The 17,596-nt window shown below is 41.2% G+C and overlaps 1 protein-coding gene across 1 annotated transcript in view; it reads left to right on the top strand.

Annotated features, from left to right (window-relative positions):
- Window positions 1-549: 549 nt before the first annotated feature.
- LOC137333684 (sperm-associated microtubule inner protein 4) overlaps window positions 550-17,596 on the top strand; it is a 49,222-nt gene continuing 32,175 nt past the window's right edge. Inside the window, exons 1-4 of the mRNA XM_067997973.1 lie at window positions 550-695; window positions 7,897-8,076; window positions 12,103-12,174; window positions 14,544-14,573. Coding sequence (XP_067854074.1) covers window positions 550-695; window positions 7,897-8,076; window positions 12,103-12,174; window positions 14,544-14,573 — 428 coding nt within the window. The remainder of the gene's footprint in view (window positions 696-7,896; window positions 8,077-12,102; window positions 12,175-14,543; window positions 14,574-17,596) is intronic.

The raw sequence follows: 17,596 nt of genomic DNA, 5'->3' as shown, positions 1-17,596 counted from the left end.
TAGGACTGATATCAGGAGGTTCTTCTTCACAAAGAGTGATCAACACTTAGAGTGGACTCTGGGCATACAGGTGGAGGGGAGAATCATTTAAAAACCATTCGGTGGTTGCTCTGAACGAGATGGCTTTCCTCTTTAAGTATCTGGTGATCTGTGCGACTCCTTTGTGCCGTGTTTCAGTCATCTCCGTGGAAACGATACAGCCGCACATTACACCCGGGGATCATTCTATGCGATCCCGGCGGACACGGTCCAGCGGGATGGAGGTCTCGCTGCTAAAGCCATCTCGTTTCTTCGGCCAACAAGTGCAGTGCCCATTAGAGATGCGGCTGATGCCGCTGATGATTGGGGGTGTGATTCAATGTCATTGTCATGGATTGCCGTCATACACGATTAGCCAATGCGACCAGACCGGGGTGTGTCCTGTTTCCTTGGTACAGGTGGCCAGTGTCCGCGTTGTTTCCCAGTTTGTCTCTTCCCTCTTCGGTTATATCGTTTATATATTTTTTTTAACACACACACACTCCACAGAGTTACCCTCCGTTCTCACCAATGGAGACCGAGCGGCTGTCGGCCGGCGACCCGTTTTATTTCTACAGAGAAACTGAAGGATACAGCGAGCTACACCCTACCTTTCAGTCCAGTGGGCAATTCACCCCATCGCAGTTTCCCCAGCGGGCCACTGTATCTGTCCCCAGGTGAGAGGCGTGTCTGCACCGAGCCTACACTTTAAACCACAAAAAAGGGGAACAAAAAACTTGTGTAAAGAAACAGATTCTTTTCAAACTGATCGCTAATTTTACAATGATTATATTTGCATTTATATAGCACCTTTCGCAGAGAAAACACGTCCCAAGGTGCTCCATTGATTGGGGTGGGGTGGGGGAAAAGAGAGCCGGTGTTGAGCCTATGCTGGAGAGTTAGAATTGATCTTAGTGCAAGAGGTGTGTTTTGAAAGGCTTTTAAAGATGGAACGGAGGTAAAGAGTTCCAAAGAGTAGGGCTAAGGTGGCAGAAGGCTGTGCCACTGAAACTGGAGTGGAGCCAGGTGGGTGGGTTGCACAGGAGGACAGAGGACTGGCAGATGCCATGTGTAGTGGACATAAGGATGGAGAAGACTGCAGAGGTATGGTGGGGTAAGGCCCTGAACACGTCGTAGATGAGGATCAGGATTTTAAATGCAATCCTTTTGGGGGATGGGGGTGAAAAGCGAGCATAGCTTAGTGTAGGCAGTGGAGTTTTGGGCGATTGGAGGTTGGGAGGCCCACAAGGTGGACATTTTAAAAAGTTGAGTCCAGAGGTGACAAAGATGTGGTAAGCAATTTGTCTGATCGTTCATTTATTTGCTGTTTGTGGGACCTTGCTGTGCACAATTGCCTACATAACAACAGTAACTGCCATCAGAAGTAATCTATTGGATGTAAAGTACTTTGGAACATCCCCACAATGTAATAAGGCAATATATAAAAGCAACTTTGTTCTTTCTTTCAATCCCCAGATCCCTCCACTTATTTAGAATCTGACACTCACATCTTTAAAATTGGTCTCTGGCTGAAAATCAGTTCCAAAGCCCAATTTTTGAGCCGATTCAGAGTTAGAACAATGGAGTTCCACCTGGTACCAGGAAAAATGTCTGATGCTTTTGAGCCAGTATGGGGACTCTCCAGCATGAGATAACAGGTGACTATCACTTGTTAGCTGCCCAATGAGCTGGGCACTTCCAAATTAATTATCTCACTAGCAGCAGCTCAAGGGTTAAGTCTCTAGCTATGCTAATCACTGTCAATGTAAATAATACAAGAATTTAAATATTATAAATTAGTAGGTTGAGAAAGGCACTAAAGTACAGAGCATGTCTCTGTTACCAAGATTTTGTACTTAGGCTGCAGGTTGCCACTGTTTAAAAATTGATTTACATTCATACAAAATTCCAGTACAGGTGCAATGGTTAGAAATGGCTTCCAGCTGACCCAAAGTGAATTGTGCTGTTTGAAAGTAATTTTCTGCCATCAACTTACTGTTATAATTATGCATAGCTCCAGGTGCCAATTTGAAACGTACTAGCAGTGGGAGTGGAAAATTGTATGTAGGTGGACTGAGTAGGAGGACAAAAGTCCTTGTAGTCTTAGGAAAGGCTCCAAAATCATTTTGACCCGTTGGCACCCTTTGTCAAGGCTGAAGGGATAGAGAGTGAAGAAGTAATGGGCAAAACTGAAGGGAAAGGAAACCTAATGTGCAGGCACACATCTGCAGGCAAGTTATGGAGCAACCCAGTACTCTGTTGAAGTGGACGTGATGCTGCAAGAGCTGGTTGTGAGGAGGAGTGGCCTTGTCAGCCCACAGCACCACTCCCATGGGCCAGCATTATAGAAAGTCTGCAAGGAGCTGGAGGCAGGCTTGAGGCCTTAGCTGACTGGTAGTCACTGGTTGTGCCAGCTCTATGCTACATGTTAGATGTTGGTATTCTTGCCTTTCTGCTGATCCAGAAAGTATGAAGATAATCCCCTAAGGTTGTTGCCAGGTAGGCATTCCAGTGCTAGCAAAATGTGATTAATGGCATCTTGTCGGGTATGATCAGACTGCATTGGTTAATGGCACTAGCATGCCTTCTTTCACGTAATGTCATTTAAAGCATAACACTGTTAAGATCAGCCAGTCAGCCGTACATATATCTGTTTATAGCATTAATGTATTTAAGGAGAAGCTAGATAAGTACATGCGGGAGAAAGGAATAGAAAAATATGCTGATAGGGTTAGATGACATTAAGTGGGAAAAGGCTCATGTGGAGGATAAAGACCAGCATAGACCAGTTGAGCCAAATGACCTTGTTCTGTGCTGTAAATTCTATGTAATGCCATTGGATCTACTGTCATAGCCTCTCTTGGAAATTGAAGCCTCTACATGTACTAATCCTGTACCAATGTGAGGTATGTGCATGTCTGTCTATTGATATGGTTGTGAGGCTACTGACCGGTGAGCATGGGACACCCCTGGTGCACCCTGACCTGCTTGGCATTTCTTTGTTTGTCCTCTTGCAAAAAAACACAGATACTGTCCATCTAGATTGGAAAATTGAACATGTCACTCCGCTTTTTAAGAAAGGAGAGAGAGGGAAACCGGGGAATTATAGACCAGTTAGCCTAACATCTGTTGGGAAATTGCTGGAGTCTATAATTAAGGATAGGGTGACTGAACACCTCGAGAATTTTCAGTTAATCAGAGAGAGCCAGCATGGATTTGTGAAAGGTAGGTCGTGCCTGACAAACCTGATTGAATTTTTTGAAGAGGTAACTAAAGTAGTGGAGAGGGGAATGTCAATGGATGTTATTTATATGGACTTCCAGAAGGCATTTGATAAAGTCCCACATAAGAGACTGTTAGCTAAGTTAGAAGCCCATGGAATCGAGGGAAAAGTACAGACTTGGTTAGGAAATTGGCTGAGCGAAAGGCAACAGAGAGTAGGGATAACGGGTAAGTATTCACATTGGCAGGATGTGACTAGTGGAGTCCCGCAGGGATCTGTCTTGGGGCTTCAATTATTAACGACTTAGATGAAGGCATAGAAAGTCTCATATCTAAGTTTGCCGATGACACAAAGATTGGTGGCATTGTAAGCAGTGTAGATGAAAACATAAAATTACAAAGCGATATTGATAGATTAGGTGAATGGGCAAAACTGTGGCAAATGGAATTCAATGTAGACAAATGTGAGGTCATCCACTTTGGATCAAAAAAGGATAGAACAGGGTACTTTCTAAATGGTAAAAAGTTAAAAACAGTGGATGTCCAAAGGGACTTAGGGGTTCAGGTACATAGATCATTGAAGTGTCGTGAACAGGTGCAGAAAATAATCAATAAGGCTAATGGAATGCTGGCCTTTATATCTAGAGGACTGAAGTACAAGGGGGCAGAAGTTATGCTGCAGCTATACAAAACCCTGGTTAGACCGCACCTGGAGTATTGTGAGCAGTTCTGGGCACCGCACCTTCGGAAGGACATATTGGCCTTGGAGGGAGTGCAGCATAGGTTTACTAGAATGATACCCAGACTTCAAGGATTAAGTTACGAGGAGAGAGTACACAAATTGGGGTTGTATTCTCTGGAGTTTCGAAGGTTAAGGGGTGATCTGATCGAAGTTTATAAGATATTAAGGGGAACAGATAGGGTGGATAGAGAGAAACTATTTCTGCTGGTTGGGGATTCTAGGAGTAGGGGGCACAGTCTAAAAATTAGAGCCAGACCTTTCAGGAGTGAGATTAGAAAACATTTCTACACACAAAAGGTGGTAGAAGTTTGGAACTCTCTTCCGCAAACGGCATTGATACTAGCTTAATTGCTAAATTTAAATCTGAGATGGATAGCTTTTTGGCAACCAAAGGTATTAAGGCATATGGGCCAAAGGCAGGTATATGGAGCTAGATCACAGATCAGCCATGATCTTATCAAATGGCGGAACAGGCACGAAGGGCTGAATGGCCTACTCCTGTTCCTATGTTCCTATGTAGGAAGATTCCCATTGAGAAACCCCACTAATGCTGCTGTTAGGGGACAAAAAGAAGCCTCGGAACAATTGCCACAGGGGCTCTTGAGAACCATAACAGAAGAACAAAACACGAACAATTGAAGAAAAATGGAACTGAAGTGATCTTAAAACTGTTGAATGAATTTTCTTACTATGGCCTTTCAATGAACTTAAGCAGACAGCTACCCTGGGCATCAGTTAATCATGGGCATAATTCTGATTGAGCGTTCTGCTTGCAAAAATGTCAGGAAATTGGGTGTCAGGTGTTCCCCCTCCCCAATTTAAATGTTTAAATGAAGCTACCACATGTTTCAGGTGGTAGCTTCATTTTCTGCCCACAAATTTCTCTGCTCCTGATACACAAAGTGGGAAGAGATTTGGATTAGTGGATCTCACCTCACCTTTGCAATCAGATTTCCCCCATTTACAGCTGTAAATCAAGATCTGAATTCTAAATTTATCTGAACTGACCAAATTTGAAAAATTCTGAATTAAAATACTCAGATTTGGAAGTGACTTTGCAGTTTATGCCTTAATGTTTATTCAAAAATTTTTTGTACCAGCACTTAAAGTGGTTTTGGGAAAGTCAATACCCCTGCCCCTCCCCTCCCACTAGCAGTTCACACAAACTAAATATTTGTAAAGACCAGTGTTGTGAAATCACCCACTGGAAGCGCATATTGGAAAATCGCAGGACCAGCTCCCATGATTCTTTATCCATGGATAGACAATTGTGGAGATGAAATTCTCCCTACAGTCTACATTTTGGACACATTGCTCAATACATGAATGGTATATTGTTCTCTTCCTTCCCCCCTCCCCACCATTTCTAATGAATGGGGTAGTTTCTATCCACATAACCAAATCTCTGAGGTGCTTAAGTTCTTAAAAACATTTCAGCATGCTCGATATGTTTTTTCTTTTCCCCACTCGTTACATTTTATTGTTGATTAGTCTGTCCAAAATGCAGAGTACACAGAACCTGTCCTGACAGGTCCTTTCTGTCACAGAAAAGATCCAGCAGCTGGCTTGTGTTTAAGAATTTGTGGACTTGGGGATAACGTTAAAAAGTGATGTTTTATTATGGTTTATCTACTGTGGTGTTACATGTTTTGGTTTTATTTCGCAGCCTAGTAACCTGTAGGAAAAATATCCCAATGAATGAATGATTCATGAAACAGTACTGTTGGCTTTACCATCCATTGAGATTAGACCTCATAGCTATTGTACTGTGCACAAATAAAAAAGGAATCAATCACTAGAAGACTGACTGGATACAAGTGTGCATAGATAAAAGATCTGTTGATAGATTGGGTGCTAAAATCTCTCTCTTAATCCCTAACTTTTAATAACTGAAATCCAGCAAAAATTTACAAAATCTTTGACATTATATAAATGGCTCATTTATCCTGTGGTCCATGTTTGTTTAAAACCACATGCATCAATTTTTACAGAACATTGGTGTTGCATTACACCCAGCACTGTACAATTAAAAAGCACAAGAGAACTTTTAGGACTTCGCATTACTGACCAGGAGCTTCACCACTCCCTCACCCCCACCCACCCACGGAGCACACAAAGGGATTTGGCTGTGAGGGTCAGCTGACCTTGCAGGATTTTCCATCCATTAATGCCAATGGTTGAGAAATCCTGTGAGCCCTATTGATCTCTTTGCCTGAATTCCCGATATCTGCTTGAAGTGGATGAAGCTCTATGCCAGGAGTATGAATTTGTAAGTTTGCGTCTACAGCTGTTTTCAGTTTCTTTTAAAGAAAGATTTTTGATATCGGTGTCCGTTTTTAAAAAAAATCAAACCAACTGATATTTCTGAAAATGTTTAATTATTTTGCTGCCACTAAAAGAAAATTGAGAACTAAAGGGTGACTATGTGATCAGTGCAGGGCTTTACATGATGGAAACACATGTAGGGAATTGAGGCACAAAGTCAGCACGACCAATTAATAACCCAAAAGATTTTAGGCCCATTCATTTCAATCTCTTATCATAGTGGCACCAAAAGAGGGGAGAGAGAAAGAATGGTCTAAATTTTTTTTATTATGTGCCAATGGTAAGGAACCTTGCTAGAGCACATTGAGAAAATTAACAGGTGTGTTGCCCACAACTTTCTAATATGTGCTGAAAGCGGGCAAAGTTTCTTGTCATTGGTATGTACTTAGAAAATGTAAACAATTTTACAACACCAAGTTATAGTCCAGCAATTTTATTTTAAATTCACAAGCTTTCGGAGATTTTCTCCTTCCTCAGGTAAATGTTTCAAGAAAATGTAAGTCAACGTGTCAACATACAATACTTTCGTCTACAGTTTTAAAGTTACACTATTTGCCTTCGAACAAATACCTGACAAGGTGTATAGTAGAATATTGTACCAGTAGCGTTGTGTTATTGGATTTATTTCATTCATCGGAACAGCTTCTAATTCCCTGATTTTGCAGAGGTAGAAAATTATGGGTCTTTCACACTGGAGAAAGTAAATTCAGTACTGCATTGGGATGGTGCAACTTTCTTCGTTTATTTTAAATAAATGATGTGTTTCTAGTATCTACGTTTTTTTTAAAGGATTTTTAAACTAGGTTGTTATCTGGTAACATTCACTGTTTTATGATCTGTTTAGTGATGGCAATTTCTTGGCAAAAGCTGCTCTATGATGATTGTAAAGCAAATATCCATTCATGCTACATTATACAGTTACAAGTTGAAACAGTTAAGTTTTATACTCATCAGAACGTGAGGAAAGCTGCCTATCCAATGGTATGAATTATTTAGTGGTGGAAGCTGATCCAGTGGGAAATGAGTACGGCAGAATACTGAGTGTAAAAGAATTTATTTATCCTAAATGTTCCATCTTATAGTGCCCACTAGGTGGTGGTGATGCTTCATCAGAAGATGTACTGTAACAGTTTTATTAGATAGGTATGCTCAATCATTAAGAATGATTCTGTTTTTTTCTGTCAGTTTGCTTGTCAGTCCAACAAGCAAAATCACTAGCCAAAAGACAGATTACTGCATCTATTTACAAGAATGAAAAGCCAGATTGCAAAATGCAAAAAGTTGTATCTTCGTCTCATCATACCTTCTCACCATTTTGACAGTTTTTTTAATCACATTCCAGGGGACAATGACTGCACTTAAAACTGTGTTTAACAATGTCTGGTGATGGTTCTTTATTAATAAATGCACGCATAATCTGGATCATTCATGTACAGTCATGCTTTTTCTAATTACAAGTGCTAGACAGTATTCTGAAATCCCCTTGTGAAAACCTGATAAATCAATGTACCTTTGGTAGTCTTAGAATGATATAATGTCAAGCTTATTTAAGCTACCACATTGAACAGACTGTACTTTTTCTTTCACAGGTATAATCAATATTTGGAAAATGCCACACAAATTCCCCGGACTCCTTGGGGTACTGAGAGAGAATATGGAGGCGTTGCAGTAGTGTCTCTGCCCGACACACTCAGACCAAAGACTGAGCCTTCCTTATTAATGGAAAAAGGACACAGACATTTTGGTTATGGTGGATACCCTCATCCTAGGTTTGTGGCCTGTTTGAATTGTTTTGGTTAATGAAATGTTTTAGTCATTTTTCAGTAACTATTTTATTAATCAGGTGAAAACTGAGATGTAGATAAAAGACACTCCATACATTATAAGTGTACAGATTGACATACCAGCAGAAGGCATGTGTCCATTCTTGGTTTAAACATGGGCAATTTGAAATATTCTTGTCTGGATTTATTTATTGGATTTAGTCATTTTCAAGGGATAATATCAATACAAACTAAGAATACATAACTCATTGTATTGAATAGAGCAAATAATACAATATAAATTGGCTAATAGAGTGATCTGAACGTGTTTACTAGGCTTTAACACAACTCTAGGTTCAAATGATTTTATAAAGTACATGAGCACAGCTTGAAAGGTTTATGAAATGACCTGAAGCCAAAGAATCACCCATATAATCTACTTCTAGGCACCTTTGTCTTACTTGGCATCATTCATAATTCATTATTAAAGTTTTGAAGGATTTGTTTGCCTTATTTAAAATAATTATCACTTAACACCATCGCTCTTAAGGGCACCATGTTACAGTCAATTCTGACATCTGTCACTGTAGTACATGCTGCTCGACAATTGGGGGTCAGCCTGCAAGTGACTAGGAATCCAGAACTGAGTCTGCACAGATCCCAACACTCAAAATGAAAGACCTGATAGGGTTGCAAGAATTATTGCTTTTTACAAATTAAGCTAAATATGTATTTGGTAGATTTTTTTTTGGTTGAATTGCAATATTAGTCATTCTATCACCAGTAATCCCATATTAATAAATATACTTATTTTTAGCGAAAATACTCCAGGATGAATTCTAATTTTTTTTAATGTTTCTAAGTGTTTGTTTTAGACTCACCACATAGTGGCTTGCCTCTTGATCCAGAACATCTTCACCACATTCTTAAGTTCAGGTGCTGTAACATGACATGGGAAGGGAAAAAAGAAACAAAAACTTAGTTTCTTCTTGTGTCTGAGAAATGTTACTAACGCTTTTAAATTAATGAGGCCCAGCTCTCAAAATGGACCAGGCCTCATTAGCATAAGGCCTCATTATTTTAATGACATTGATAACTAATTTTGTATAGGAGTCCTTCAACATATTCAAGGGGCCTGTTTTAGCAGTGGGACTAACGCCTGCACAGATTGGGCGCAGGCCATCCCACTGCTGAATTGGTCTGCTGTGTGCTCGTTAAACGCCCAAGAAATGGGTACCACACATACTGATATCTACCACATGGTTTTTTTGCTACTGTGATTAGTTATTTTCTAGCAATGGCCAGTTGTGTCATTGTGTTTTTTCTCTTCTCCTGCTTTTATGACTTATTTTTCTAATCTGTATATTTCTGGAGGACAAGAAACATGTCCGAATGCCAAGCTGATCTGCAAACCCAACATGTGCTCAGTTAATTTTCCAGATTTGGCTCAGTTTTGATCCCTTTTAATTGACCGTATCAAATGACTTTTTTTTTTAAGTACCTACTGTTGCTATGAAGGATGACTCTCTGCACACATTTAAGCTCTACAATCCACAATTTCCCAACCATAAATGCAGTCTTCAAACTGTGTGTAGGTGCAGCTGGAATGACAAACTAGTTTTTATCAGTTAAAATATTAACCTTTATTCCTTTTTAGTCTAATGTAGAATTGGAGGATATGCACTCATGCACACAGTGCATCTGTCTGAAACTGGTGCTGAGGAGGTATGTCGCTTAATTGTGGCATGTGTCCATCTTATCCCCTACCCAGTATATGGGAGCAATTTCACTCTACACTAAAGAATGTTAGAAGGTCAAAATATCATTCTTCCCTACGCTTTTTGGATTTCACCAGGTTTGAAGGGTATGTATTTTGGATCTTCAAGAACTGCGGCTGAAGCCCAGACTGAATATTGAAGGAGGAATGTGCAGGACTATACTTGGAGGTAAATTTTAACCCCCAAGAACGGTGGGTTGGGGGTAGGTGGAGAGTACAAATACTCTGTTTTCAGAGGGGGGCCGCATCCCAGCTCCAACATTCCTACTTCTGGGTTTAACCCAGGCAGGTTTGTCTGTGTGTGGAAAGCAGATACCAGGAAGTCCCAGCCCCACTTAAAGCCGGCAAGCTGATACTTAAAAGGGCAATGTACCTTATTGAGATACTTGAGGAACTTAATATTTATATATTGGAATAATAAAAATGAATTTAACCTTACCTGTTCGGGTTTCCCATCGCTTCCCATTCACGTGAGGTGAAAGCAGGCAGGACAGATTGGATCCATGAGGTGAGCGCCTTTATTGCTCGGCTTGTGGGCCTGGAGGAGCAGGAGTGCTTCATCCAGGCCCAACAAGCTCACCTGGCCGACAGGACCCTCGCGATCAGTCCACCCACCCCACAATGGTGGACTCCCCGAAGGTGGACTCCCACGTACCTCCAACTCTTCAGCTGACCTCCAGTGACCCTCGACGTGTCCCTCGGCCCCTTCCCCCTTCCCCCCGACGTGTCCCTTGTGCCCCCCCCTGATCTTCTCGGCCCATTATACCACCCTCCCTCCAATCCCCAGCTGCGGCATGCTAAAGCAAGCCTCCCTGCCCAAAAGCCAGCCAGCCTGTCAATCATTAAAATTTAGCCCTTGGTGTTTGGTTCAAGGCAGAGTGGTGCAACCAAATGTGCAAGCGCATAGCCTGGTCGAAGACCACTATGCGCCAGTTGAAGGGGGGCAATGACCCCCTTCAACTGGCTGCTAAGAGGTGCCAGAGACCTTGAGGCATGACTTCCCCATCAGAATTTTCCCTTCCACTTTTATGGATAAATTATCATTTAGTAATACCTGGTTGTCTGTAATTGGAGTTAACGAAGCAATGGCTTAGTGACTTTTTATTGACTTTTAATCCATTACACCTGTTGCCATTTTAGCAGATGTGGATTTGCTGCTATTTTAGAAACTTACCTGAGGGTTTTTTTTACCATTTTTGAAGATGCTAGAGTGATAAATCATTGCATTTTATCCTTTTATATCCCCATTCTAAAGGTTCTGTAACCGACAGTGTATAAACTGTTTATGGTGTCCTATTGAACTGTTTTTATCCATAGGTTATGGTGTAAATCATGACTAAATCACAGCACATTTCCTGTACTGCAAAAATCTGTTGTCCCTTCAAGATTAGCTGACAGAAGTAAACTCTCTGATATATAGAAGAGCTAGTACATTATAGCCTTCACTACAGGAGTGTATATCAGGAATTCAAGCACAGATATCAATGGGTCCTATAGGATTTTCTGTCCACACGTTTCTTGGTGGGAGCCAGAATTGTACCTCTATTACTCCATGCAGCCAAATGGAGGTAGATGTGGTGAGGTCCTTCCAGTAGGCCCTAACCCTTGTACAGTGTCTACTCAATTGAATTTACTAGGTTCATGTTTGTTTGTGACTGATATTGTGAGAGAGAACCTACCACAGTAGATGGAGATGGTCAAGTTATAAATATGATGTTCCATTTTAGCTGCTACTTCCGGGCATTGACCTGTCGCTTGCTGATAATTCCAGTGCTATCGGTTCAGATTTTAGAGGGTTTGTAACTCCAATCAGTAGGATAACAAACCCATTCACACATGGTTAACTTAGTGGCAGCCTTACCCATATCCTCTAAGTTTCATAAAGGTATTATTTACTGGTGTAGAATTGGAGAAAATTCTATTTTGTATATTTGAATCTGTTTATATATGTATTTGATAATTATTAGGAGAACATTACTGACTACCTAATGGTGTTATTCTCCAAGTTTCACAATGACAGGGCTTACCTGTATTAATTAAGGTATGAAAACTTTTTATACCCACCCCATTTCTTTTCACTCTCTCCCTTGTATTTTTCTATTTCCACAGCCAACGTAAAATGCTAAAACATTTGACCTTAGGTTACAAAACCAAGGGATTTACCACAGTGGTGACTAATGGGTTGCAACCCTTTATATGGAGAGTCCATGTAGAAGCATCTGTTAATTCCTTGCTTACTTGTGTTTTCTGTGTAGTGATGTTATCATCGATCAATATTATGATCTCACCGAACTGAAGAGGAGTAATATTCGTGCCACTGATCAGCTGTAAGTTTCACAGTTTTACACGATGAAATAATGTTCAGTTGAATATAATAGTTTTCTTTGAAACAAATGGAGGGGATATTGTGCTGAGGATTGAAACAACTTTCCATTGTTACATACCTATGTCAGCATGAAGGGCTCCCAGGTTACCTACATTTGGGTTAATTGGAAGGCAAAGTTTCTTCTGCTCTATTCCCAAAACATACCTTTACCTCAAGCTCAAAAGAGCGCCACCTACTGCACAGTGTACCATGTCCATATTTCAGAAAAGCTATGTTGTAACATCTCCAAGTGAGATTAACAATGAAAGGTTAATTTTTCATTTTCACATTCCTGGTGCGCAGTTTTGCCTACTGAAAGAGCATATCAAGAATTCAGGTGCGTGCCCCCCACAATTTTCCATCTATGATAAATGGAAATTTGTGGTGGTTTATGGACTTGGATTCCCGATACACTAAGGGGGTGATTTTAAACCCCAAAAACGGGTGGGTTGGGGGCAGGTGGGAGTTGAAAATAGTTTTTTTTGGGTCGCAACCGCAAAATTTTTGGACTCGGCATTCCAGTGGGAAGCCTGTAATTTTCCGCGCCAACGTTAAACCCAGAAATAAAGCCGGGTTGCAGTCGCAACCCATAAAACAACTATTTTCAACTCCCACCCATCCCCAACCTACCTGTTTTTGGGGTTTAAAATCACCCCCTGAGAGTGGCCAACTAACAAAACTTAAAAGTCCTGAATTTCCTTCGGGATTCTCCAAATCTACTGCCTTAACTTAGGCCGCAAAATCAGCAATGCCTGCGGAGAAATGGCGGAGTTATTAGCAGGAAATTGGGACAATACCGCAGAAATTCAGGGCCAATATTTTTGATGATGTCAATAGATTTCAATGGACAAATATCAATGTATATTCTCCCAGGTAGTAACTTCAAGAAATAACGAGTTTCATCTAAAATAATGAAGGTGAAGATGACCCAGAAATTCCATGGCTGGGGTACTCCCAGTCTCCCATCGTAACTGAGGCAGGTGAATGGAGGAACCTTAGAGAAATAGTGTGAACGGCTGTTTATGCCATTCTACTAGTCTCCCACTGAAGTTACAGTGAACGACTGGGAGAACCACTGTGGAATTTCAGGTGGATGTCTGACCCTGGGTCCCTTGGAACTGAACAAAATACAAACACGTGCAGAGCTCATTTAGAAGGATATGCAGATAGGGTGGGAGGAGGCTCATGTGCAGCATAAACACCAGCATGGACCTGCTGGGCTGAATGGCCCGTTTCTGTGCTGTTAATTCTACTTGAGAACTCCCTGCTCCTGACTGACTGACTGTTTTATCAAAATGTCCCTGTGTTGCTTTAAATGTCTTTCTGTATACCGTCAAATAAACAAACAAAAAGGATTCAGTTGTGATGTTGTTTTGCTAAATAACTGACTACTGTTTGTTTTATTGGTAATCATTAGTCAGTAAGGGTGAAAAAACATCATCCCACCAGGCCACATACAGCCCATTGCTCTGATTGGAAGTGCTCACATCTTCACATGACGTGACCTGCATGGTTAGTGAGGGAGGAAAGGGGGTGGATTCTCCCTGTCCCGAACAGTGCTTTACTGTGCACCTAGGAACCCTGAATGATTGACGTACTAATACACTGAGACTTAGATTGACAAGTTTCCTCTACTTTGGATTAATTGGTGTATTTAGGAATGTCCATTACTGTAATCTGTGGAGTGAGAAGTTCTGTTCAGTCTGCTTCTGTACTAGCAATGGAATCATCTATAAGAAAATGGAGCACAGTAATATTGTTTTGAGTGCAAACAACAAGCAGTATTGTACATTATGGCATGAAAATATCTTCAGACTACTGAATAGCATCCATTGAATACTATGAACAAAGACCTACTTGAAAGTTAAACAAGAGGCTGCAATTGACACTGTTGGGACATGGTGCTGTCTCTGTTGAAATGAATCTCAATTGTCACTTTAAAAATAAGAGTCCACCAGAATAAGGTATATTTACCTGGTCACGAGCTGATTGTTTGTTTGTTTTTATGTTCAGTACATGCCTTTGATCTACTAGTTGTGAGTTTTGATTTTTCTTGGCTTGTCACAACACGTGTTGCCGAAGATGAAAGTTTTAATTTTATTCTCAGGGTAGATTTTGACAAGTATCGGGAGTCAGGTCATGGAGGTCAGCAGGCCCTGCAGGATTTTCCATCCATTAAAATCTTGCTGACCTCCACACCTTAATTAACAATCCAAGCTCTCAGCATGCCAGGCATGGCAAGGCTGAACTCATCAATGCATTTACATTGAACCTTCATCCTTTTCTTGTAGACCTGACCTCTAAAATTGCATTTTCATGTTTCTGTTTTAGGCTGCCATCTGCTGTGGAGGCTGCAATGGGGTAAGTAAATTATGCTGTTCTAAGTTTTGTAAAGCCAATGGACATTTCTATATACATTGCTTTAAATTTAACTTTAAGAACTGTCTATCTGTGCAATTAATATGTAATTAATCTACTGATTCATTTTCTGCACTAAAAACATTTGAATTATCCATTCGTTTAAACGATGTAAATAACACAGCAAAGTGGGAATTTAGTGCTAGAAGATTGATCAGATAATTTGAATTAAGCAACTTAGAATTACGGGAATTAGACTACTGATTTCATTTTGCACAACATTGATTTTTGTTTTAAATCAGATCATGAACTCCCAGATTACTTACCAACTAAATCTGGGAAGTCCTGGAAAGATAATTGTGACACATTTTAACCACACTAAAGGATGATTTTTAGGAAAAATTGCAATTTTTACATATAGCACCATGGGGCTGATTTTAACCTTTGGCTTACAATGGGCGATGGGTGGATGGAGTCCACCCGCCGCCCGCTCGTTGTAACTGGTTGTGAGGCATGCAGCTGGTAAGGTGCATATGCCAAACTGGTGCTCCGAAACAGCTCACCAGTTCGGGAGGATGAGAAATTGTCAGAGTTTGTCAACAGTCAGAGCCTGGCACAGGGCGGGGGTGGGGGCCATGCACGGGCCTGTAGCGGACCAGAGTATTTATATGGGGCCAAGAGGACTATTGCTGCTCCTCCTAACACCTCAAAATTAAAAGTTTAACATTTCTTTTTGCCTTTTTGTAGGCCACCATTTGTCCCTTTTTAAGGATTGCTGGTTATGTCACTCAATACCAGCATAAGTGGATGAATCATCAGTGCACTCTTGCCCATTTGTACCTACAAATTGCGATCAACGCCTTGTGTACATCATAGGCTTCCAATTTGCAAGTTACTAATGGCCTCCCACCTGAAACAGGTGGGCGCTCCGACCACCCTTCTCAGGACCCTACCCAAGGTGGCAATGGTCAGAGTGTCAGCATAAATGGGGCAGTAAGTGACCCAACACCATTTTCAGGCTGCTACCACCCCATTTACAACGAGGCAGTTAAAATCAGCCCCCATTTGTTTTAACTAATTTCTTAAATTGTTTGATTTTATGAGATCCAACAACATTAGTGCAAAATTAGCAGGAATTCACTCCTCACCAGGGACTCTCTTCTATACTGGGTTTTTAGCCTAGCGTTCACTGCTGTAGGTGCTAAACCCAGTGAGAAAACATCAAAAAAGACAAGTACCACAGCAGACGGAAGTTGGATTTCTCCAGAAGCACTAAATTGGAGCTACAAGGCAACATTTTCTGAGGCCCATGCCGTCAGGAGAATGGATGGAAAATCGTGGGCATTGCACCTGCAATTTCCCAATAAGTTGCATGCAAAGCCCCAATAGTGCCACAGTCCCTTGGGAAAATTTCACCCATAATCTTTATTGAGACTTTTTCTTTTGCTTTATCAGTCATCTTAGTGCCAATTAAGGCCTCATTGTAGCATTATTAGTTCCACCATTATTAGTTCAACTGTTCATTTCTACTTGCGTATTCCAATCACTTCTGCCCTTATTCAGGACTGCAGTTAAAATAGCACGAGTGCAGCAAATATGAATACGTAGGAACAGGAGTAAGTCAATCAGCCCCCTCGAGCCTGTTCCATCATTCAGTTAGATCATGGCTGATCTGTACCTCAACTCCATTTATCTGCCTTTGCTCCATATCCCTTGATACCCTTACCTAACAAAAATCTATCGATCATAGTCTATAAAATTTCACTTGACCCAGCATCCAGAGCCTTTTGGGGGAAGTGAGATCTACCCGTTGTGTGAAAAAGTGCTTCCTGATTTCACTCCTAGATGCCCTAGCTCTAATTTTAAGATCACGTCCTCTTGTTCTGGAGTCCCCCACCAGAGGAAATAGTTTCTCTATATCTACCCTATCGAATCCCTTAATCATTTTAAATAACTCAATTAGATCACACCTCAACGTTCTAAAGTCAAGGGAAGACGAGCCTAATTTATGCAACTTGTCCTGATAATTTAACACTTTAAGCCCCAGCATCATTCTGCACAGTTTACAGAATGAGAAGCACTGTCAGTGTATTTAGTGTACAGACGCAAAAGGCAGAGGACTGAAAAGATGCACGGTCTGCATAGAACCTTCACCGTTCCTGGCATCAGACACCCACATGAATGCTTCAGGACCAACTACCTGGAATAAACTGCAAATCTGCGCATGTAACATTTCTGGGTATCAAGGGAGGTGGTTATTGAGTTGTGGCATTCCAGCTGGTGGGAGAATCCACCAAAAGCACAGGTCAGTCTGTGGCTCTTAGAATGACCACAACCTGGACTTTTTAAGCTTCAAAGTCCTTTCAAGTGCCATGGTAGATTTGACAGGAATGAGGCATTCCTCAGTGCAATGATACATCTAACATGTCACTAAGGCTCTGTTAAGGCATGCAGATATCCAGACAGAAAGACTTCCCAATAGTGAAGGGCATCAATGATTGCACACATGCCAATTAAGTCTTCCTCAGGCCATACCAAAGTTAAAAGAATATTACTCAATGTGCAGATAATGTGTGGGGGTGGATTTTCCCAAATCAGGTGGAATAGCAGTGGAAATGCTCTCCACAGCTGATGCAGTAGCCACAGCAAATTTTATTACAATTTTTAGGCCTGTTAAGGCACTAAATAGATGCCTAACAATGCTGCATTGGTTGTTTTTTATTTTTGCTAGGGAATTAAATGACCAACCGGAGGACTCCGGTTGCACCAGCAACTATTACATTTTCAACTTTTTAGTGACAATATCAACAAAAACTCCAGTGGCAGAGGAATTCACCCCAAAGACAGTTACTTGTTGCTGGGGGTACTCTTCCACAGGCAGCAGCAAGTCTCCAGTCTCCCGCCCAATTTGACCATAGCTGAACCTGATATCCACGCAAGCTAACTTTCAGTAGGGTCACTGGACTGCAGTCAGGAGCATGAACATTGTGCAATTTTCCTCTTCGTAACCCAATGGCACTGAACCC

The sequence above is a fragment of the Heptranchias perlo genome, chromosome 2, assembly GCF_035084215.1.
Source record: "Heptranchias perlo isolate sHepPer1 chromosome 2, sHepPer1.hap1, whole genome shotgun sequence".
NCBI classification, from domain to species: domain Eukaryota; kingdom Metazoa; phylum Chordata; class Chondrichthyes; order Hexanchiformes; family Hexanchidae; genus Heptranchias; species Heptranchias perlo.
Note: the sequence above shows the minus strand (reverse complement) of the source record. Positions and strands in the feature narration are given on the sequence as shown.